This window comes from Littorina saxatilis, linkage group LG8 (assembly GCF_037325665.1).
Source record: "Littorina saxatilis isolate snail1 linkage group LG8, US_GU_Lsax_2.0, whole genome shotgun sequence".
In the NCBI taxonomy this organism is placed as follows: Eukaryota; Metazoa; Mollusca; class Gastropoda; order Littorinimorpha; family Littorinidae; genus Littorina; species Littorina saxatilis.
This window is the reverse complement of record NC_090252.1, coordinates 18076565-18100158: the sequence shown is the minus strand read 5'-3', so window position 1 is coordinate 18100158 and position 23594 is coordinate 18076565. Positions and strand designations below refer to the sequence as shown.

The window sequence follows — 23594 nt, the reverse complement described above, 5'->3', positions numbered from 1 at the left end:
CATGTAAGCAAGTTTAAAACACACACACACACACACACACACACACACACACACACACACACACACACACACACACGCACGCACACATACACACACACACACACACACACACATACACGCACATACACACCACATATAAAAACAAAACTGTTTTTGATACCTGATTTTGTAACGTGAACTGCCAATATGATGTTAATGTTTGGTTGTTTTTTTTGTTTGTTTTTCCCCTTCTTCTTTGGTTTTACTCGCTGTCGTATTAGTCGTCACAAATTCTGCATCTCCCTCTTATTATGCCCGAAAAGGTGTACTGCCGGTTTGAATGGGGAGGGATCACGATTCCCTTTCGCCGACCTGCCTCCTCCACATTATTCAAAGACATGACCTGGGACACAGCGAAAGCTGGACTGGTCGGGGACCTTGGAGGGAGCACAGAGCCTCTAGATTTCTTCGTGGGCCTGGAGAACATGCACCTGCTGTCCCTGCAGGCTGACTACACTGTGCACGTGTCGCTGTGGGGGACAAACCATGCGACAATCTTCTATCGACACTTCAAACTTGGGAACGAAAGTTCGGCTTACGCTCTGACGTACAACGGGTAAACGCGTCCGTTAGTCCGAAGTTTGCTTAATGTTGTGCTTAAGCTTCGTGAAGCGAGCTTCGTAAAGTAGACTTCGTAAAGTAGACTTCGTAAAGTAGACTTCGTAAAGTAGACTTCGTAAAGTAGACTTCGTAAAGTAGACTTCGTAAAGTTGACTTCACCCAATAATATCAGGTGTACACGGTGTTATATTAAACTGTGTTTTGAATGTTAACGAATCTTATTTTTAAATGTAGGCTGTGACAGAGTGTTTCTACAAATGGACATCTCACTATCGCTAAATAAGAAGAGCTTATACTTATATCAGAAGGTGAATCCACTGTACATAAAGAGACCGTGAGCAAAAATTGTACATGAGGATTTCCTTGCAGATTTAATTATCTTCTGTGGTGGTCTTTGGTCGTTAACGTTTAAAATCGGAAGGTTCCCCTCTGCTTTGAGTTATACTAAAGCAGGGTTATTTAAAAACTGTGTCTTTATTTATTTTTGTATTTATATATATTTCAGTAAACAGTATCTATCTATCTCCTATCTATGTATCTTATCTATCCATCTATATATCTGTATATCTATCTATCTATCTATCTATCTATCTATCTATGTATTGTAACAGACTGAACCTGTGGTAAAGATCTAACTTGTGTTACGGAGACTCGTATTCAATAGAACTGTTTACTGGACTCAGTATTTCTTCTCTAGAAATCCACAGTGAGATGAAGGCAGCGAACTTCCGTAGTATTACTGGATGCTAAGAGTACTACATAGAAATGCTGTACTGTTTCTGGGCTTTTACAAAAGATCATTTTCACGAAGGGACTGTGTGCATGTGCCATGTGAGATAACCGATCTGCACATTATGTTCTAGAAGGAATCTAGAACGGTCATAAACGTACTTACTGAATAGTCATCTCGCAGATGGTGAACTGATACACATGTGATCAGTATCTGGGATTTTCATTTGGAGTTACGGTTTAGCAAGCGGGTGCGGAACGAACACACATTCAACAACGATTCTTCACTTCCGCAGTTCGCCATCTTAAAGGAGGGAGGAGGCCTGGAGTGGCTTCCCCTGCGTCATTTGTGATTGCTCCGAGATGTTGTATTTTCGTTCGTTTTTGCATTACATTTTCATTGTCTGCAGTTTAGATGAATTAATTGATGAAAAGATAATAATTATTTCAGTGGTAGGAAAATTCACTTATTTCTCATAAAAGTATTTGTGTACGGATATAGATTCTTGTAACCGTGGGAAGGGGAGTAACTTCTAATAGTTTACCATGGATACGAGAGTTTCGGCCCTTTAAACAACTGTCGAACTTTTGAAAGAATCAGATGTTCGTAAACATTGAAATGTTAAATAATATTAGACATGTAAATGAAGGGATTATAATTTCGAGAAAAAAAAGGACACAAACCACATCACTAAAGAGCTAGAAGATTAGAATTGCCAGGAGAAAGAAAAGATGTGTTTCGTTACAAGGTTACAAGTAGCTGGGAAACGTTTACTTGTATCCAAGCGATAGTCAAAAAGGAAAGTTGTGTTTCGATCTTTGCAAGGCTACGACCAACTATGGAGGAGAGTAGTTGGTAATGTGGACTCGTACCCAAGCGATAGTCAAAAAGGAAAGTTGTGTTTCGATCTTTGCAAGGTTACGACCAACTATGGAGCAGAGTAGTTGGTAATGTGGACTCGTACCCAAGCGATAGTCGGCAAACACCAGCCGCAATGCGGAGAATGATCGTTGTTTTTAAGCCGAAAAAGCATACATTGAGAAAAGAACCGTTAACGCCACGGATACAATGTCTACCTACCTATCTATCTATCTATCTATCTATATATCTATCGTTCTATCTATCTTTCTATCTATCTTTCTATCTATCTTTCTATGTATCTATATATCCATCTATATATCTACCTACCTACCTACCTATATGTCTGTCTGCCTGTCTGTCTATTTATCTATCTATCTATCTATCTATCTATCTATCTATCTATCTATCCAATTATCTTTCCAATTATCTATCCAATTATCTATCTAATTGTCTATCCAATTATCTATCCAATTATCTATTCATTTACTTATGTATGTATTTATGTATCTATTTAATTATTTGTTTATTTATTTATGTATTTATTCATTGTTTCTTTCCATGTTAACATGCTTACACACCACAAAACGAATCTGCTGCAGACCAGTTGGAGGTTCTGTAGCTTAATATTTCTCACTGTTTCTTCCTGTTCTTTTTTTTCCTCAGAACCATAGTGAACGACACTCCTGCAGACGACGGTTTCCAGGCAACATCCCCACTCCCATTCTCTACCTGGGACCGGGACACACACGGCTGCACTGATACGGCTGGATCCTCAGGCTGGTACGGGCCTGACTGTACCCAGTACAGCCTGTTTGCCACAAAACTGATCTGGCCCGTGAACGACAAGCGGATGACTTGGCCAGCAGTGAGCTTACCCTGGGCCAGAAATGGTGGGTTCCGCGGTGGCGCTCCGTAATGGCGACAAGTGTTTCTGAAGTCTTTGTTAATACAGTCGAACCTGTACTGGCGATGACCTCTCCTTAACGACCACCTGTCCATAACGACCACCTGTCCATAACGACCACCTGCCCACCACGTCGACCTGTCCGTAACGACCACCTGTCCACAACGACCACCTGCCCATAACGACCACCTGTCCACAACGATCACCTGTCCATAACGACCACCTGTCCACAACGACCACCTGTCCATAACGACCACCTGTCCATAACGACCACATGCCCACCACGTCGACCTGTCCGTAACGACCACCTGTCCACAACGACCACCTGCCCATAACGACCACCTGTCCACAACGATCACCTGTCCATAACGACCACCTGTCCATAACGACCACCTGTCCATAACGACCACCTGTCCATAACGACCACCTGTCCATAACGACCACCTGCACACAAAGACGACCCCTAAGGATCCCTTGCGCGTTTTCCTTCTATATAATTCACTTGTCCATAGCGACCTCCTGTCTATAATAATGATCACGTTTGGTCGGTCAATAGGGTAGTCTATCAATATGAGGCTTATATCGCGCATATTCCGTGGGTACAGTTCTAGGTACAGTTTGCAGTGATGCCGTGGGAGATGAAATTTTATACGGCCAGTATAGTAGATTGCAGCCATTTCGGCGCATATTTACCTTTCACGGCCTTCCCATTCCCAGTCACACGGGTATAGGTAGATAATTATTAACTGTGCCTAAGCAATTTTGCCAGGAAAGACCCTTTTGTCAATCGTGAGATCTTTAACGTGCACACCCCAATGTAGAGTACACGGGGGGTGTTCGGACACCGAAGAGAGTCTGCACACAAAGTTGACTCTGAGAAATACATTTCCGCCGAACGTGGGTTTGAACTTACGCTGACAGCGGCCAACTGAATACAAATCCAGCGCGCTACCGACTGAGCTACATCCCCGCCCCAGTCGTTCTAGACAGCTTTGCCAGTATGATTGTATCGCTTTAATCAAAATCTGCTTTACATCTCAGACGGGCACTGTTGGCCTTGTGGTAAGGTGTCCGCCCCGTGATCGGGAGGTCGAGGGTTTGAACCCCTGCCGGGTCATACCTAAGACTTTAAAATTGGCAATCTAGTGGCTGCTCCGCCTGGCGTCTGGCATTATGGGGTTAGTGCTAGGACGGGTTGGTCCTGTGTCAGAATAATGTGACTGGGTGAGACACGAAGCCTGTGCTGCGACTTCTGTCTTGTGTGTGGCGCACGTTATATGTCAAAGCAGCAAAGCAGCACCGCCCTGATATGGCCCTTCGTGGTCGGCTGGGCGTTAAGCAAACAAACAAAAAGCTTTACATCTCTGAGTACAAATACAGTCCTGGGGGTTATTCAGGGCACTGACTCAACATTAAGATTGCGCGCATCTTTTCGTTACACCCCCATCGTCCACTCTCCTCCCTACCCTCCCTCCGCTCCCCCTCCCCTCCCCCCGTCCCCAACCCCTCCTTTTTCCGAACCGGTTTTTTTCCTTTTTCTTTTTCGCTTTGAAATCTCGACATTTAGTTTGCTTGTTTATGGGTTGATTTGCATCGCTAGGTGCTACCTTCGTCTTGTAACGTTTACCTAGATGTCTGTCTTCGCAGCCTAAGAATATTTTAAACTGCAAAGTAACTGTTTGACGAATAATATTGCATCATAAAAAAGGTTCGTTTTTCCGTGTGCACCATGTGTGTTTGTGTGTGTGTGTGTGTGTGTGTGTGTGTGTGTGTGTGTGTGTGTGTGTGTTTGTATGTGTTTGTATGTGTGGGTGCGTGCTTGCGTGCGTGCGTGCGTTCGTGCGCAATTATGAGTGTTTGTGTTTGTTCTAGCAGAAATACTGAGTATAGAATTCCTGCAGAAAAAAAGTCAACGACCACGTTATAGTCTTTACATCAATTCCTATGAGACCAAGCCTTGTTATTGCAGAAGGCCACAGAGCTAAATTTAGCGTTGCCAGTACGAGAAGCTAGAGGTACATCTGCCACGCGCCGATGTTGGCTTTTAAGTATTTTAAACTCTATGACATTGTTTTGAAATCTGGATGACTTTCACAGTCGATATATTTACACTGACGACGAGAATCGAAGCAAGATCAGTCAGAAGTCGGTCACGGCCGTCATTGCGAAATTTTCTGAAAGTCATACGATATCGATTTACAATAATATCAAAAGCAAGACATTTTTGTTTACCCTTTCTTTCGAAGTACAATCTCTGACGTCAAACGCCAACCGAATTTTAAAAACAAGTCGCGCGATATCAAAACATTTAGTCAAGATCAACACCACAAACCAATCATCGCCGAGACTACATTCAGATAGTCTCGGCTAACCATACCGAAGACCGAGACGGGTCACGCTCGCCGCAGCGAAGCACGCGTCCGTAGTACTTACTGAGCCTATTTTCTGTCATTCTGAGCACATATTTAGAGTAAACATGACATACCTATATATTTTTGATTTTAGGGGAAGATGAGAAACACAATGCAATCAATTTTAAATCTGTTTGCGAAAAAATGATTTTAATGACAACTTTGATTAGCAAACTAATGAATATATTTTTAAGCCTCCAAGCTGAAAAGTAATGCAATACCAAAGTCCGGGCTTTGTCGAAATTACTTGACCGATTTGCTTTAAAAATGAATGCGTGACAGTGCCGCCTCAACTTTCACAAAAAGCTGGATATGACGTTATCATTGACATGTATCGAAAAAATGATAAACAAATTGTGGGGATATCGTACCCAGGATCTTTTATGTGAAGTTTGATGAAGATCGGTCCAATATTTTTCTCTGAATCGCTCTACACACACACACACACACACACACACACACACACACACACACACACACACCACACCCTCGTCTCGATTCCCCGTCTATGTTAAAACCTTTAGTCAAAAAGTGACTAAATGTAAAAAAAGTCATAACGTAAATAATGTCATGTTAAAAAAAAAAGTCACTTATACTGCATGTATCCCTAGAAAGTGACAAAGAATTTCGAGAATGAAGTCAAATATCATCAGCAAAAAATAGGTCGTAAGGTCACCACCAGGGTGTGCATGTATCACAATTGTATATCATTAAATGTCGCCCAAGACTTGCCTCTTGCTTTAAACATGACATGCACCATTCCCTGGAATCCTATGTGTTGCATAATGTGTGTGCTTAAAGCAGTTCATGTGTTTGAATAGTTATGTGTGACCCTCCACCACGAAATGAGTCGCATGTCACCTCGCGCGGTTCTGCGCTAGGCTTAATAAAAGTCCGGGGAGTGTCTGGTAACAGTCTGAGGGTCACCTTAGTCACAGGCTTATAACTCAAACAGTTTTCGCTCTTTTCTAAAACGGTTTTCACCACTGGATAGAGCATAAACAACTCTCTAAAAAAAAGTAAAAATATGAAAATCATGCAAAGGTGACATGCGACTCATTCCGTGGTGGAGGGTCACATTTGTATCCACAACAAAAATGCTCATCTGGGGAGAACGTTCGCTTGCACGTTGCAGAATTGGTGCCACCCTTTGTACAACTATTACTTGCATTATAAACCCAATATGAACAAGAAATTCCTCCGAGGTAGGAAAAACACCCCCGTTGGTCAAAGGGAAATAACCATTCTCACTGCCACCAACTGAGAAGGTTATTTCCCTTTGACCATTAATATGTCCCTCTATAAGTCCTTGTAGAATCTTAATCCACCAATAACTCCCTAACCGTGTGTTTGACTGGTCCCAATTTTTGTAAGGACCGTCTCAGGAATGTATAGAACCTGTTCACCAAGTTTGGTGACGATCGGTCCGTTCATTCTTGAGATCTATATGCGAACACAAACACACAAACAAACAAACAAACAAACAAACACATCGACCGAATCATATACACACCCCTATACCGGGGGTGTAATAACGTAGACAGGCTTGACCCTTTTGTTTTCATGATACAATTGAAACATATTTTAATTTCCTACTTTGTCCGGCATATTATGAGATTCGACTTGAACTTATAGCCTCAAAGTATTACCGGAATCCGTTCATGTTTTAAATGCAGCAATTGCTAACTTGTACAAATGGAAAAAGTAATATAACAATGAATATTTACAAAGATCTACAAGCTCGCACTGATTCTGTACAAATCGCACAGTTGCACGATGTATGAAAATGTTTTGGGTGTTTCTGCTTGTTCTAAACATGTGTAATGTGTTATTATGTGCCACCATATATTATTTTCGACAAAGACATCCATTGCCCACTAGTTCGTCATATATTTCTCTGAAAGGGATGTTTCTAACAAGACATTAGTTACACCAAAATCAATGTCCAAGAATAAATATTTGTCGAGTTGAAAGCATCCTTCGTCGAATAAAAGAACTTCCTGTAAGAAATCATGTCTGCTCAAAAAGAGCAAAATCAAATCAGTTTGCTAGCATGGAAATTACTGCGTCCGTTTCAACAAGGCCACAGAGACAGGTTCGATCGGACGCGTAATTATATCCCAGTGTAAACATGATTATTGTCTGCGTGGTATATACCACAGGGGAAGTTATTGTGAGTCTCTGTGTTCACACGTTCATAGCCAAGGGGTGTATAATGATGCAACATGGAGGATGAAGGTCACGTGTTCATTTCAATTACTCGTTATTCTGTAAGGTGCAGGGAGATTTGTTACGCATTACTCTCACTTAGGATAAGGATAAGGATACGATTCATATAGTCCTGTGATGTTAACCTCATGGAAATTCGGGCTGCTTTCTCCCTGGGGAAAGCGAGCTGCCATACAGTATACGGCGCTACCCATTTTTTTTTTTCCTGCATGCGTGTATTCATGTTTCCAAGCCCTGAGACTTTCGCTGTGAACTTGGGTTCTTTATCGTGCGCAGGCGTGCAAAGGGGACGTTCGGACACCGAGGAGAGTCTGCACAAAGTTGACTCTGAGAAATACATCCCTCGCCGAACGTGGGGATCGAACCCACGCCGATAGCGACAACTGGTTTTGAAGCCAGCGACCCTACCGACTGAGCTATTTCCCCGCCCTTACTCACGTAGAGCGCTTGCTTCCTTTGTTTCTCGGATGCAATGGGAGCAAACTGATCTGCAATTGTACAAGGGCTCTTCAAGGGCTCTTCAAGGGCTCTTCAAGGGCTCTTTAAGGGCTCTTCAAGGGCTCTTCAAGGGCTCTTCAAACATGCACGTCCTCTCGTACGAATATAAATGCAGAGAAACAGACCGACATACAAATAGAAAGACAGACATATCGACACGCACACACTCACACACGCGCACACACACACACACACACACACACACGCGCGCGCGCGCTCGCACGCACGCACGCACACATAAACGCAAACATACACACACACACACACACATACACACACACGCGCGCGCGCGCGCGCGTACACACGCACGCACGCATACACGCAAACATACACGCACACACACCCACACACACCCTCACACACACACATACACACACGCGCGCGCGCACGCACACATGCACGCAAACACACACACGTAAACGCATGCACACGCACGCACAAATGCACACACATACACACACACACACACATACATACCCACACACACACACACACACACACACACACACACACACACACACACACGAGCCAATGATTACAACAACAGATACGCAAAAAAGAAAAGAACAGAAGTCCAATATCCTTGCAACACAACAAGATCCATATTTGCCTGGTAGCCAAGACACCTTGTCAAACCAGTCAATTACTATGCTCTGCGGTATAGAGAACTCTTCCGGAGACATGCTACGTGCTGAGATTTGTAAACATGCCCACAATGCCTCAGTCAATCGCTCACTGTTGCTTGGCAACCCTAACACACAAACTGCAACTGCAGAGATTGCCCAAAACAAGGATACAATCAAGTTTGGCGAACGAATGGGTGCTATGTGATTACTGCAGAGTTATATCGTGCATCGACATAATTTGAATTGCAACCCAATAGACAAGTGTACACCTCTGTCAACCACTGGGACTTATCTTGTTTCGTGTGTCAAGAACTTGAATGCACCAGGATCGTCTGATCAAAAACACTGTGCACAATTACTACGTTCATTTCTGCAAACGTTTGAGAAGAAATAACAACACCATTCAAGGAAATGAAATAAAAGTTGGATAAGAAAGCTAAAAGTCAATAAACAAAATAACAAAAGACGAATCAAATTTTTCAAATCTCGAGATCATGTTCCGCGGATACTATGATCATGTTCAAATCCACAAGGAGTATTTCATCGCTCTTTTGTGCTTTGGTCTGATCTGGACTTCTGTGGCAGGCATACAGACGGAAGATATGACTTTAGAGGATTCCCTTATGGGGCGGTACCCCGTCAGTAACACTGAGCAATGCCGGAGACTGTGCTGGTACAGGAAGTTGTGTATCGGTTATAGCCATACTGATAAGGGACAGACCGGTTTGGAATGCTCACTGTACGCTGATCCTTGGAGAGGTATGTATGGCATTCCGTTTGTCAAATAATTATTTGGATATTTTTTCATGTTTTTTCACCAGTTTTAGCTAAATAGTCATTATTTAGAAGCTCATGTGCTAAATAAGTAATTGTTTATAAACAATGTAAACAAATTCTAAATAATTTTTTGTTTACGTAAACCATTCATTGTTTACCTAAACAATTCATTGTTTACGTAAATAATTCATTGTTTACGTAAATAATTCATTGTTTACGTAAATAATGTATTGTTTACACAAATAATCACTTATTTCACAAAATAATATTTTTTGGGTGGATAAAGTGAGCAGTTGCTAAATAAATCATTATTTACCTATATAATGCATTATTTAGCAGATTCACTAAATAATGAAAACTGGAAAGCAGTTTTCATTATTTAGGGGAATCAAGAATTGACTTCTAAGCTTCATTTTTATATTTAGTCAAGTTTTGACTAAATATTTTAACATCGAGGGGGAATCGAAACGAGGGTCGTGGTGTATGTGCGTGTGTGCGTGCGTGTGTGTGTGCGTGCGTGTGTGCGTGTGTGTGTGTGTGTAGAGCGATTCAGACTAAACTACTGGACCGATCTTTATGAAATTTGACATGAGAGTTCCTGGGTATGAAATCCCCGAACGTTTTTTTCATTTTTTTGATAAATGTCTTTGATGACGTCACATCCGGCTTTTTGTGAAAGTTGAGGCGGCACTGTCACGCCCTCATTTTTCCACCAAATTGGTTGAAATTTTGGTCAAGTACTCTTCGACGAAGCCCGGGGTTCGGTATTGCATTTCAGCTTGGTGGCTTAAAAATTAATTAATGACTTTGGTCATTAACCTTCGCCGGCACTCGTGGGTCCGTGCGGACCCAGAAGGGTGTTTGATTGCAAATATCTCTTAAACGAGTTGGAATTTTTTAATGAGCTTTTAGAAATGCCTCAGACACCCAACAAGCTATCATCTCCTAAAAGCTCATTAAATTTCAGTGATAATTAATTAATTAATTAATGGTCAAATTTAGACTACACACGGAAGCATTCGTGGGGACGTGCGGACCCATACTTTTCAAAGAAGGAAAAGCGTGTATACCCTTCCGAGGCACTCGTGGGGCCGTGCAGACCCATACTTCTCAAAGAAGGAAAAGCGTGTATACCCTTCCGAGGCACTCGTGGGGCCGTGCAGACCCATACTTCTCAAAGAAGGAAAAGCGTGTATACCCTTCCGAGGCACTCGTGGGTCCGTGCGGACCCATACTTCTCAAAGAAGGAAAATTGTGCTAACCCTTCCGTGGCACTCGTGGGGCCATGCAGACCCATAATATTTTAATTGTTCCAAATACCGTGTATAATTAAATATCACTGAAATTTAATGAACTTTTAGGAGATGATAGCTTTTTAGGTGTCTGAGGCATTTCTAAAAGCTCATTAAAGAATTCCAACTCGTTTAGGAGATATTTGCTATCAAACACCCTTCTGGGTCCGCACGGACCCACGAGTGCGTCCGTGTGTAGTCGATAACGAGTGCTGGCGAAGGATAAAAATCTGAAAATTGTAAAAAAAAATAAAAATTTATAAAACGATCCAAATTTACGTTTATCTTATTCTCCATCATTTGCTGATTCCAAAAACATATAAATATGTTATATTTGGATTAAAAACAAGCTCTGAAAATTAAATATATAAAAATTATTATCAATTTTTTTTTTTTTCGAAATCAATTTAAAATTACTTTCATCTTATTCCTTGTCGGTTCCTGATTCCAAAAATATATAGATATGATATGTTTGGATTAAAAACACGCTCAGAAAGTTAAAACGAAGAGAGGTACAGAAAAGCGTGCTATCCTTCTCAGCGCAACGAATACCCCGCTCTTCTTGTCAATTCCACGTGCACTGCCTTTGCCACGGGCGGTGGAGTGACGATGCTACGAGTATACGGTCTTGCTGCGTTGCGTTGCGTTCAGTTTCATTCTGTGAGTTCGACAGCTACTTGACTAAATATTGTATTTTTGCCTTACGCGACTTGTTTTTCTTTGTGTATATACTATAATTCAATACAAGGTATCTCCAAACATTACTTATCAGAAAATGTGCGTAAATTTGTTTATTTTACAAACTGAAATTGCCGTACGAAAAGAACTGAATGCGAAAACAAACAAAAGGTCAAGGTCATGACCGGGAGTGTTTAGTGTTTGCATTCTCTCCCTTGAAGTTGTTGAAAAAAGTTTGTAAAATAAACAAAATAATATCCAAACAACAGCTATTTTAAGATAAGAGTGTGTGGAGAGACCTTGTATTCAATTATAGTAATCACTGAAAGACATAAAACTTAGTTCAGAAGCGAATCTTAGAAACCCCTAAATAATGGAAAACGTGTTGGCTAAACAATTCATTGTTTACGTAAATATTTCATTGTTTACGTAAATAATGATTTATTTAGCAACATTGCTGATTGTTTATAAACAATGTAATATAAGTCTAAATAATATATTGTTTACGTAAACAATATATTATTTAAACGTATTTTACATTGTTTGTAAACAATCAGCAATGTTGCTAAATAAATCATTATTTACGTAAACAATGAATTATTTACGTAAACAATGAATTGTTTAGGTAAATAATGAATGGTTTACGTAAACAAAAAATTATTTAGAATTGTTTTACATTGTTTATAAACAATTACTTATTTAGCACATGAGCTTCTAAATAATGATTATTTAGCTAAAACTGGTGACAAAAACATGAAAAAGTATCCAAATAATTATTTGACAAATGGAATGCCATAGGTATGACGTTGCATACGATGTATTTTATGTTTCAGCACGCCTTTTGTGATACACGTGTTAGAGAGGTAGAAGACGGGACATTGTTTTAAAAGAATTACTCGCAGATAGATTGAGTTATTGCATTAGCCTGTCTGACCTTCCGGATCAGCGAAGGTGAACGATAGTTACCATATATTTTGTATTATTATCAAGAATCTCGTATTCCAAAATATTTAAGGATTTTTTTTCCAACAGTAAGGAGGTACTTTAAAAGTAAGTGTTCGATTAAAACACGTTTTGACATTTTGAGTGAGCGTTGTTTGTTAACTGATGTCCTCAGAACACCTAGCTATGAAGATTCACTGACAGACGCAATCAATGGAAACGTGCACGTTGGATGCTCAAACTGCCCTTGAGCAGGAACGAAAGTGTGTGTTCGTGCGACGTCATTCGATACACACCATCGGTACATTATACTGCATGCCAGGTAAATTCCAAATTGTATTCTTTTTGTTCAGAATCAGCACTCTCTAGTGAAATCACATGGAAAGAAGCTACCCAAGAAAACGTGCTCAACAGCTGCGCAGACCGCCCATGCGCAGAAACGGAAGTCTGCGTTCCAGCCACGTCTTCCAAACCGCAACATCGGTGCCTACCATTGGCCACTGACTTTGGTGTACCTGCCGCTGTAAGAAACGGGACTTTTGATTGGTCAGTGACAAAACAAGGTCACGTTGCTAACTTAACTGGTGACGCAACAGTCACACCCTTTTCTGATGAAACTTCCGGTCAGCTGACCTGCCACGTGACTTCTCAGCGGAGGCCTCTGGGAATCAGCTGAGAATTAATATTTTAATACGTTAAAATGGTTTTCATTTAAATTGTAAAGACATGGTCAGTCGGAAAGCTGGCTCTTGACATCGATTTCATTCTAGATTTAGGATACGCACAATGTCCCCGTTAATCATTGAAGAGTAATTTCCAATGATACTGCATGTGATAATGTTATTTTAGAACACTTCGCTTTGGCGAGTGTGGTTGCCCCAATTACGCCACCTAGTGATCTACATGTTTAACCTTTCTGCTTGTTCTCTATGGCCTTTCTGCGTTTTTCATTAGTATTTTTGTTTAACCCACAGGGTTGTCCAACAAAAATACCCACCAAAAAGTGAGTTCAGCTCATTTTGATTTGACATATAGTACTTGTATAATAACTTCAGGTCGTGTATGATCATTCCACAACGTTATCCGTTTGTTGGTCAAGTACGATTACTTTTATAACTTATTTTTCTTTTCAGTTGTGTGACAACGGCGGGGTGCACAACGGTACGCAGTGCATCTGTCCAATACAACATGCAGGGGACCAGTGTGAACGGTACATCAGAGGTACGCGTGTACTCTTAATGCACTTTTAGGGCACAATGTGACCGATTTGAGCAACCAGGACTGATTTTAGAAGACTTGACAGATGCTATAGCGGTTAGGTCGGGGACTTTTGTGTGTAACACATACAAATAATACAGACGAGCTACAGTCTTGAATCACAAATACCAGGGTGATATTTTTGTTTTTGATAATACACTAGGTTTACCGTGTGAACATTTTTGAACGGTAAATTCCCAGAAATCAGCGCAGACAAAATGGCGGAGTGTTCCTAGCAGGATTGCCTCGCATTTTATTTTGGTCGCAATTATCCGGCAATAAGACCGCTATTTCTAACACGCTGCCTGGTCATTTTTTTTTTTTTGTTTTTTGTTTTTGTTTTTTGTTTTGACCTCAGTTGCATGCAAGGCTGCTTCAACCCATCTTTTTTGCCTCTTTCGTCTTATTTTTTTTTTTTCTTCTTCTTTTTGGGCGGTGAGCATATCCTTCTTCATTGGTCTTTTTTTTCTTTTTTTTAAGAAATTTTAATTTTGTTTTCTTTTACATTGCAGATTACATTTCCATTAAATTACTTTTTAATTCAACAACAATTTAGCTAATGTTTGCGTGTATGTGCGTGTGTGTGTGTATGTGCGTGTGTGTGTGTGTGTGTCTTGTTGTTGTTGTTCCCATAATTCTGTTATATAATACATTTTCAGCGGGACAATACATAACAAGTTAATTAATCCAATTACAGTACTAGTTTTCAGCACAACATCATACAGCGCATATATAAATAACTTTACATTAACAGCACAATACTACTAGTTATCTATATTCTTATACACAGTTCAATTTTACTAGAGATTTCGAAGTCGAGCTTGGTTCTGAAATAAGATCTTCATGTTAGTTTTTGGATTTCCGTACTTAAACTGGCTTACGCACATTTTCGATATCAATATAAGGTGATTAATTATGAAGGTTTTCTCTCTGGGGATATCACGTGTGAAATACCCAAAAATATTTTGCTACATAAGATGGGAATTCGTCAAACAAATCTCTGTCAGTATTGTAACGAAACCGACTTCATCGAGCACTTTTTTTGGCAGTGTAGAGCAGTGCAACCCATATGGCAGGAATGTCAAGGGTACATATTTAAATATACAGGCAAAAATATAAAGTTAAGCTGCGAAGAGGCTCTTTTTGGGTATTTCACGCCTGGTCATGTTGATATTCATATTCTCGACATGTCGGTTATCATTTGTAAACATTCAGCATGTATAAAATAACTCGTAGTAGAGCAAGAGGACAAAGCAACAACATAAATTAATACAAGGAATACATTTCTGCACACAAACAATGAATCTTTGCACAGGTATGCAGCTAGTGTTTTCCAGAATGTAAACACAACGTTTGGAATATTAAAGGCTGGCATAGTCCTATTTGATTAGTTTAATTACTTCCAGGGCTTTTCCCATCGTTGCGGGGATGTATAAATTAAGCTTCCTGCAAAGTTTTAGGTTTGAAGTCCTTACCAATTACGAGAAATAATTAATTCTTTATTGCATTGTTTAGCAACAGTTCTCCAGGACTTGGGCTATTTTTAGACCGTTGAGGTCACTTCGTCACGTTTTGTAAACCAAAGATGGCGTTTGAGACTGTTCTGTTTACATTCGACACTATCAACACCACTTTGCAATACTGAAATAATTTGTTCTGTGTTCGAAAGCTACAGCCAATCGTTATTATATCCCCTTAGGTACAGTTTTATAACATTATTGGCACATGTAAACAATATGAATTAATTAATGAACGCTACGAATATGGTAGCCTTTAACAGGACATGTTTTGCTTCAATGCCATTTTTCCTGTTTTGTTCCTGTTCAACCGGTTTGTTTGACCGGATGTTATTCACATTAGATATTTATGTTTGTTTCTTTATGTGTTTGTTTGTGTGTATGTTTGTGTGCTTGTTTGTTTGTTTGTTTGTGTGTTTGTTTGTTGGTTTACTTGCTTGCTTATTCTGTTTAAAAAAAACCGAGTCTTCTTGAATCAATACTATTTTCTCAGGTGTTTCATTCTTGGTGCGTGTCTCCATGTGTGTATCAAGCGTGGTAGAAATAAACGAATGTAACTATTTAAACGATGGTACTAATGATGCACATGGCAATCATGGATGTCTACATACTATTGCAGACTGCACAGAAGCGTTCTGGAACGGTCATGACAACGCAGAGCTCAGCGGGCCTTATTACATTCAGCCTAACACTTCACCCGCTCCGTTTCTGGTTCGTACATCAATCTGTCTGTTCGTTTGTCTGGCTGACTGTCTGTCTATGACTCTCTCTCTCTGTCTCTCTGTCTCCCTAGGCCCTCTCTCTCTGTATCTCTGTCTGTGTGTGTGTGTGTCTCTCGCTCTTTCTCTCTCTCTCGCTCTCTCTCACGCGCACACTCGCACGCGCACGCACACACGCGCACGCACACACACACACACACACACACTCACACACGCGCACGCACACACACACACACACACACACACACACGCGCACGCACACTTGCACACCCACACACACACCCACACACACCCAAACACACACACACACATGCACACCCACACACACACGCACACACACACACGCACACACACACACACACACACAGACACACACACACACACATCACAGAGAGAGAAAGAGTCGAGACAGAGAGACAATGACAGAGACAGACAGACAATGACAGAGAGACAGAGACAGACATAGACAGAGAAACAGACCTGATGGTTGTAGATTCCTTGCTTTTTCTGGCGTAGACAAAAGGTCTTGAGTTTTGATAAATACAGAATCCGCCAGGCATCCATAACCCACTCTATCACCACTTCTCAAACTAACCCCCACCCTTTTATCCCCTCAGGTGTACTGCCGGTTTGAGTGGGGAGGCATCACCATACCCTTCAGGCGAACCCACCCGTCCCTCACCCACTATAACGTGGACTGGACAACGGTCAAGGCCGGCTTCACCACGACCTTGACCTCTGACCTCAGCACTGCGGACTTCTTCGTTGGGTTGGAGAACTTGCACCACCTGGTTTCTCAGAGCTTCTACCGTCTCCACATGTCGCTCTGGCGATCCGGGGAATACAACGCCGCTTACACTGGGGTTTTCTACGAGAACTTCTCCCTTGGGAATGAGTCGACTGACTATACCTTGACCTACGACAAGTAAGTAAACTCTTAACAGAAGTGTTCTACTTTTGAACACATATATGTCACAATTAACATTTGAACACTTTGTGGCATTGTGCATAGTTCTACTGCCATAAGCGACACATTAAACATACACAGTGTTCAGAGGTGTTCATTTGAACACTAATGTACACTATATGTGCTACCTTTGCAAATAGAACTGTGTACTTACTATTTGTCACAATTTGTTTAAAACTTGTTACAACCATGTATTGAAACGCGGAACACTTCTGATATCTCTCACCCCCCCCCCCCCCCCCCCGCTCCCCCCCCCCCTCTTGCGTTATCGAGCCATTGTAAAGCGCTTTGAGGTTTGGAAAAGCGCTATATAAATGTTCTATTGGTATTATTAGGCCCCAAAAAAAGGTCTGTTTACGGTAACATAGGCCAAAAAAATAGGGTCGGTAGGTCGGGATTTTTTTTTTCTCCAAAAAACCATATTTTTACGTTATTATGCCTTTTTTTTTCTCCCAAATGCCAAAAAAAAGTCTAGGGTCGCGCGAAAAAAAATAGGGTCGGTCGGGTTACCGTAAACAGACTATTTTTTTTTTGGCCTTAAGAGAGTATGATGTCCAGGTGGTTCCACGGAGCTTGGATCCAGTTTGTGAGATGCATGTTGTTGGTCTTTTGTATGCTTGTGGTGTATGTTTCAAAGTGAATAGAAATAATTCTCATAACTTGTTGGTGGCACTTCGGAAGGCCTTACGCTTTCACTGGTGTGTACTATGGCAACTGCGCCATTGGGGGTGAATCGTCTAACTATACCTTGACTTACGACAAGTAAGTACAGCGTTGTTCTCAGGCCTCGGTCGTCGGTCGCTGACGCATACTTAAATAACGGTTTTAGGTGTGACGAAAAAAAGAACAGGGCGTAACAGAGTACGGTGATAAATACAAGACTTATTTTACAACCATTTCAAAAACACATACATCCCCCGTGGCTGCCCGCATAACGAAATCGTTTTTCTCGTGTTTTGAACTTGCCAGTGTTACAGCACAGAGTAACACGTGTTACACGTGTAAAAAATGATTAGTACACGTGTAATTAATACACGTGTAATAAAAATGTCATACACGTGTACGAAATGATTAAATGCACGCGTACGAAATGATTAAATACACGCGTAATAAACATTTCTTACACGTGCATGAAATATTTATTAAACGTGTATTTAATCATTTCTTACACGTGTATGATGCTATTCCATAGCATAAGAAACAAGTCGCGTAAGGCGAAAATACAATATTTAGTCAAGTAGCTGTCGAACTCACAGAATGAAACTGAACGCAATGCCATTTTTCAGCAAGACCGTATACTCGTAGCATCGTCAGTCCACCGCTCATGGCAAAGGCAGTGAAATTGACAAGAAGAGCGGGGTATTCGTTGCGCTAAGAAGGATAGCACGCTTTTCTGTACCTCTCTTTGTTTTAACTTTCTGAGCGTGTTTTTAATCCAAACATATCATATCTATATGTTTTTGGAATCAGGAACCGACAAGGAATAAGATGAAAGTGTTTTTAAATTGATTTGGACAATTTAATTTTGATAATAATTTTTATATATTTAATTTTCAGAGCTTGTTTTTAATCCGAATATAACATATTTATATGTTTTTGGAATCAGCAAATGATGGAGAATAAGATAAACGTAAATTTGGATCGTTTTATAAATTTTTTTTTTTTTACAATTTTCAGATTTTTAATGACCAAAGTCATAAATTAATTTTTAAGCCACCAAGCTGAAATGCAATACCGATGTCCGGGCTTCGTCGAAGATTACGTGACCAAAATTTCAACCAATTTAGTTGAAAAATGAGGGCGTGACAGTGCCGCCTCAACTTTCACGAAAAGCCGGATATGACGTCATCAAAGACATTTATCAAAAAAATGAAAAACATGTTCGGGGATATCATACCCAGGAAATCTCATGTCAAATTTCATAAAGATCGGTCCTGTAGTTTGGTCTGAATCGCTCTACACGCACGCACGCACACACGCACGCACACACGCACACACATACACCACGACCCTCGTTTCGATTCCCCCTCGATGTTAAAATATTTAGTCAAAACTTGACTAAATATAAAAAGATAAATTACACGTGCAATAAGAAATAAATACACGTGTATTAATTATTTATTACACGTGTATTTATGATTTATTACACGTGTAATGGTTATGAGCCAAACGGCTTTCCATACAGAGCAGAGTCCGTCCCGTACTTTGCTTTGTGTACATCACGTGGCCACCCAAACACCCGCACAACGCAACATTTTCACGAGAAAAACACGTTTATTTGTTTGCTTTATCTGTATTACACATTTCTATTTACATTTACCACTGACACACCAAATTGTATACTTTAGTTTGCAAGTGAATCGTTATGATACAAAATAACGTTATCACGAGACGAACAGAGATCTCAGAGATCGTCTGCTTCTCAACTGTGCCGCCTCAACTTTCACGAAAAGCCGGATATGACGTCATCAAGGACATTTATCAAAAAAATGAAAAACATGTTCGGGGATATCATACCCAGGAAATCTCATGTCAAATTTCATAAAGATCGGTCCAGTAGTTTGGTCTGAATCGCTCTACACGCACGCACGCACACACGCACGCACACACGCACACACATACACCACGACCCTCGTTTCGATTCCCCCTCGATGTTAAAATATTTAGTCAAAACTTGACTAAATATAAAAAGATAAATTACACGTGCAATAAGAAATAAATACACGTGTATTAATTATTTATTACACGTGTATTTATGATTTATTACACGTGTAATGGTTATGAGCCAAACGGCTTTCCATACAGAGCAGAGTCCGTCCCGTACTTTGCTTTGTGTACATCACGTGGCCACCCAAACACCCGCACAACGCAACATTTTCACGAGAAAAACACGTTTATTTGTTTGCTTTATCTGTATTACACATTTCTATTTACATTTACCACTGACACACCAAATTGTATACTTTAGTTTGCAAGTGAATCGTTATGATACAAAATAACGTTATCACGAGACGAACAGAGATCTCAGAGATCGTCTGCTTCTCAACTGTTTCGCGCAAATCATGTAATAATATCTATTTTTGCGGAAACATCCCGAAGAAATGCAATCTCAGCGGCTTCCACCTGCAACATAGTCGTGCTTATTTGGAATGTGACGTCCTGTTCTTCGTCAGTCACACCTATCTCGAAAACTAAGCGTCGCACAGAACCAGCGCCCTTCCATTAACTGTTGTGATCGGACGCATTGTCCTGACTCTTGCCCGGTGGACTGTCCGGTAGTTTTGACATGTATGAGCCCTACTGGCTGAACCAAGACACATTTGATCTATACATATTTAATTTTCAATCCAGATACAATTGACCTATTATACGACCGGCACGGTTGGCCAAGTGGTAAGGCGTCCGCTCCGTGATCGGGAGGTCGTGGGTTCGAATCCCGGCCGGGTCATACCTAAGACTTTAAAATTGGCAATCTAGTGGCTGCTCCGCCTGGCGTTTGGCATTATGGGGTTAGTGCTAGGACTGGTTGGTCCGGTGTCAGAATAATGTGACTGGGTGAGACATGAAGCCTGTGCTGCGACTTCTGTCTTGTGTGTGGCGCACGTTAAATGTCAAAGCAGCACCGCCCTGATATGGCCCTTCGTGGTTGGCTGGGCGTTAAGCAAACAAACAAACAAACAAACAAAGTATACTCCAATGGCGCGAGATGAGTCCCGTGCATGTCGGAGAAGCAAAATCTGCAAAATTGAGTTTTCCTATGTTTTTTTTTTTTTTTTTTTTTTGGGGGGGGGGGGGGTTGAAGGTCCAAAACAGGTTATAGGGTCGGCACGAAACATAGGGTCGGTCAGGAAATCGGGAACCTTGGCCTTTATTTCTTGGCATTATTCTCCATACTAATGTCCTTGAAATCGTCTCTCTGTTCTACAGCTACTGGTCGCGCCAAGTTGACATCACAGTCCACGCAGACGACGGGTTCCATGCCAGTCCGCCCGTCACCTTCCACACCCAGGATCGGGACACCAAAGGCTGTGCTGGAATGAGAGGAGCGGCAGGCTGGTACGGGGCTGACTGTAATGGGTATACCCTTTTCAGCGACGATGTGCTGGTTTGGCCTGCGGGCGGCGTTGCCCAAAACTGGACCATCGTGGACATGATGTTGGAGAGGCATGGAGAGCTCTATGAAGATCTCTGAAAACGTATTGGGGGACTGAAGGGAACAGCAAATGTGTCCAGAAGATGGAGCACACAAAATGAACAAAAATGTTTTGTTGAAATGTATCTTTGGGGGTTTCTTTTTTTTCCGGCAACCCCGACATAAATGGGGTGGATGATATTCCTTTTTTTTTCTTCTTCTGGCTTAATTGTCTTTTCTTTTTTTTTTTTTTCCTTTTTCTTTTTTTTCTTCTTACTTTCTGTTCTTTCCTTCTTTATCTTTTGTCTTTTTTTTTCAATACAATACAATACATTATTTTGAATACAACACAGTCAATACAATACAATAAAATGCAATGCAAGAAATAAACACTTTGTTATTTTAAAATGAGAAACTATATTTAAGGTTTCGTCGGTTTTTGTTCTTTCCTTTTCAGAAACTTGTTAATTATATGTTGAGCTATTTGCAGAGAATGGCCAGGACCTTTCATTACTTCTTCAATAAAGTAAACAAAATAAACAAAATTCTTTGTCTCTGATTTGATGCATTTACTTGATAATATGGTAATCTGTGTGTATGTGTGTGTGTGTGTGTGTGTGTGTGTGGGTGGGTGGGTGTGGGTGTGTGTCTGTGTGTGCGTGTTTGTCTGTGTGTTTGTGTGTGTTTGTGTGTGTGTGTGTGTGTGTATGTGTGTGCCTGTGTGTGTGTGTGGGTGTGTGTGTGTGTGTGTTTGTGTGTGTGTGTTTGTGTGTGTGTGTGTGTGTGTGTGTGTGTGTGTGTGTGTGTGTGTGTGTGTTATGTACTCTAAAGGGAAGTGTTCCACTTTTGAACACATTTTCTGAAACGAGTTTTGAACACAGCGTAACATGTATAGTGCATAGTTCTACTTTCTACTTTCTTTTTGGTTCTCTCTTTTCTTTCACACCAAACACACCATGCTCAAATTGATTAAGTGTTTAAAGAAAACCGGCATTATGTTAACAAAGGAAAACTACTTAGCAGAACTTTCAGTGTGTGTGTCAATAAATGCAGATAATCATAACCAAGTCCAGTAAAAAAGGCTTTAAGTTCGAACGTCAGTGCATTGAAAGCGCTAACATCCTCCATGGTGTTGATTTTTAGTATGTGTCTAGGTGAAGGGGTGGTATTAACCATTGTGTGGGTATAGATCCCCCCAACGGGTTAGGGGGAAGAATTTACCCGATGCTCCCCAGCATGTCGTAAGAGGCGACTAACGGATTCTGTTTAAGTGTTTAAGTGTTTCTTGTATAGAATATAGTCAATTTTTGTAAAGATTTTAGTCAAGCAGTATGTAAGAAATGTTAAGTCCTTTCTACTGTAAACTTGCATTCTCCCAGTAAGGTCATATATTGTACTACGTTGCAAGCCCCTGGAGCAAATTTTTGATTAGGGCTTTTGTGAACAAGAAACAATTGACAAGTGGCTCTATCCCCTCTCCCCCCTTTTCCCGTCGCGATATAACCTTCGTGGTTGAAAACGACGTTAAACACCAAATAATGAAAGAAAGAAAGAAAGAAAGAAAGGGTATAGATCTGAGACGGTGAGCTGAACTGTGTTCAAAGGAACGACCGTTGCGTACGACACTCACAGTTTTCAATTGCTTCGTGAGACCGGCACGGTTGGCCTAGTGGTAAGGCGTCCGCCCCGTGATCGGGAGGTCGTGGGTTCGAACCCCGGCCGGGTCATACCTAAGACTTTAAAATTGGCAATCTAGTGGCTGCTCCGCCTGGCGTCTGGCATTATGGGGTTAGTGCTAGGACTGATTGGTCCGGTGTCAGAATAATGTGACTGGGTGAGACATGAAGCCTGTGCTGCGACTTCTGTCTTGTGTGTGGCGCATGTTAAATGTCAAAGCAGCACCGCCCTGATATGGCCCTTCGTGGTCGGCTGGGCGTTAAGCAAACAAACAAATTGCTTCGTGCGTCTTGTTTCTTGACCATAACTCTTGATTTTGGTACCGTTGCGTTCCTAATAATACTGTACACGTTCCTCAGATATAAGACTCGCTGTGCATAATTGGATCGAATACGTGATAGTCGCTAATGAATGAAGTTATTAGTTTCTTTTCTCCCGATTAAGGTACATACTGTGACTAATTGGAACCTCGCAGTCAGGAGACCAATACCGCAACAGTTGGTTTACATCTTTGTGTACCCGTGTACGTATGTTTGGTTTTGGTTATTTGCTAGAGGAAGTCGATATTTTGGGAACTATGAAATTCTTCTTCTTCTTCTTCTTCGTTCGCTCAGACAGTAACTCAGGAGGCCCTGATGAAGGCTGCTGTACGCCGGAGGCTTGAACTATGAAATGAAAATGGCGGCCATAATTAATATTTTGCTGATATCTACTTCCTCGTGCAGGTAATAACAAACCAAACATACGGTTTTGTTAATGATTTTTGTCAAGAAAAAA

The 23594-nt window shown here is 41.0% G+C and overlaps 1 protein-coding gene across 1 annotated transcript; it reads left to right on the top strand.

Annotated features, from left to right (window-relative positions):
• Positions 1-377: 377 nt before the first annotated feature.
• LOC138974143 (uncharacterized) lies at positions 378-21724 on the top strand. Its single transcript, XM_070346832.1, has 7 exons — positions 378-595; positions 2855-3081; positions 12902-13071; positions 13682-13769; positions 15942-16033; positions 16659-16966; positions 20936-21724. The coding sequence occupies exons 1-7, from the start codon at positions 378-380 to the stop codon at positions 21198-21200; spliced, it is 1368 nt and encodes a 455-aa protein (XP_070202933.1). The 3' UTR covers positions 21201-21724.
• Positions 21725-23594: the final 1870 nt, after the last annotated feature.

What these genes read in the sequence shown, in the direction of transcription:
- LOC138974143 (XM_070346832.1), top strand. Translation starts at nt 378, where the DNA reads ATGACCTGGGACACAGCGAAAGCTGGACTGGTCGGGGACCTTGGAGGG. An exon ending in ACTTTGGTGTACCTGCCGCT is followed by an intron (nt 13,072 to 13,681) that starts GTAAGAAACGGG and finishes TTTTCTTTTCAG; the next exon opens with TTGTGTGACAACGGCGGGGT. An exon ending in TATACCTTGACCTACGACAA is followed by an intron (nt 16,967 to 20,935) that starts GTAAGTAAACTC and finishes TCTGTTCTACAG; the next exon opens with CTACTGGTCGCGCCAAGTTG.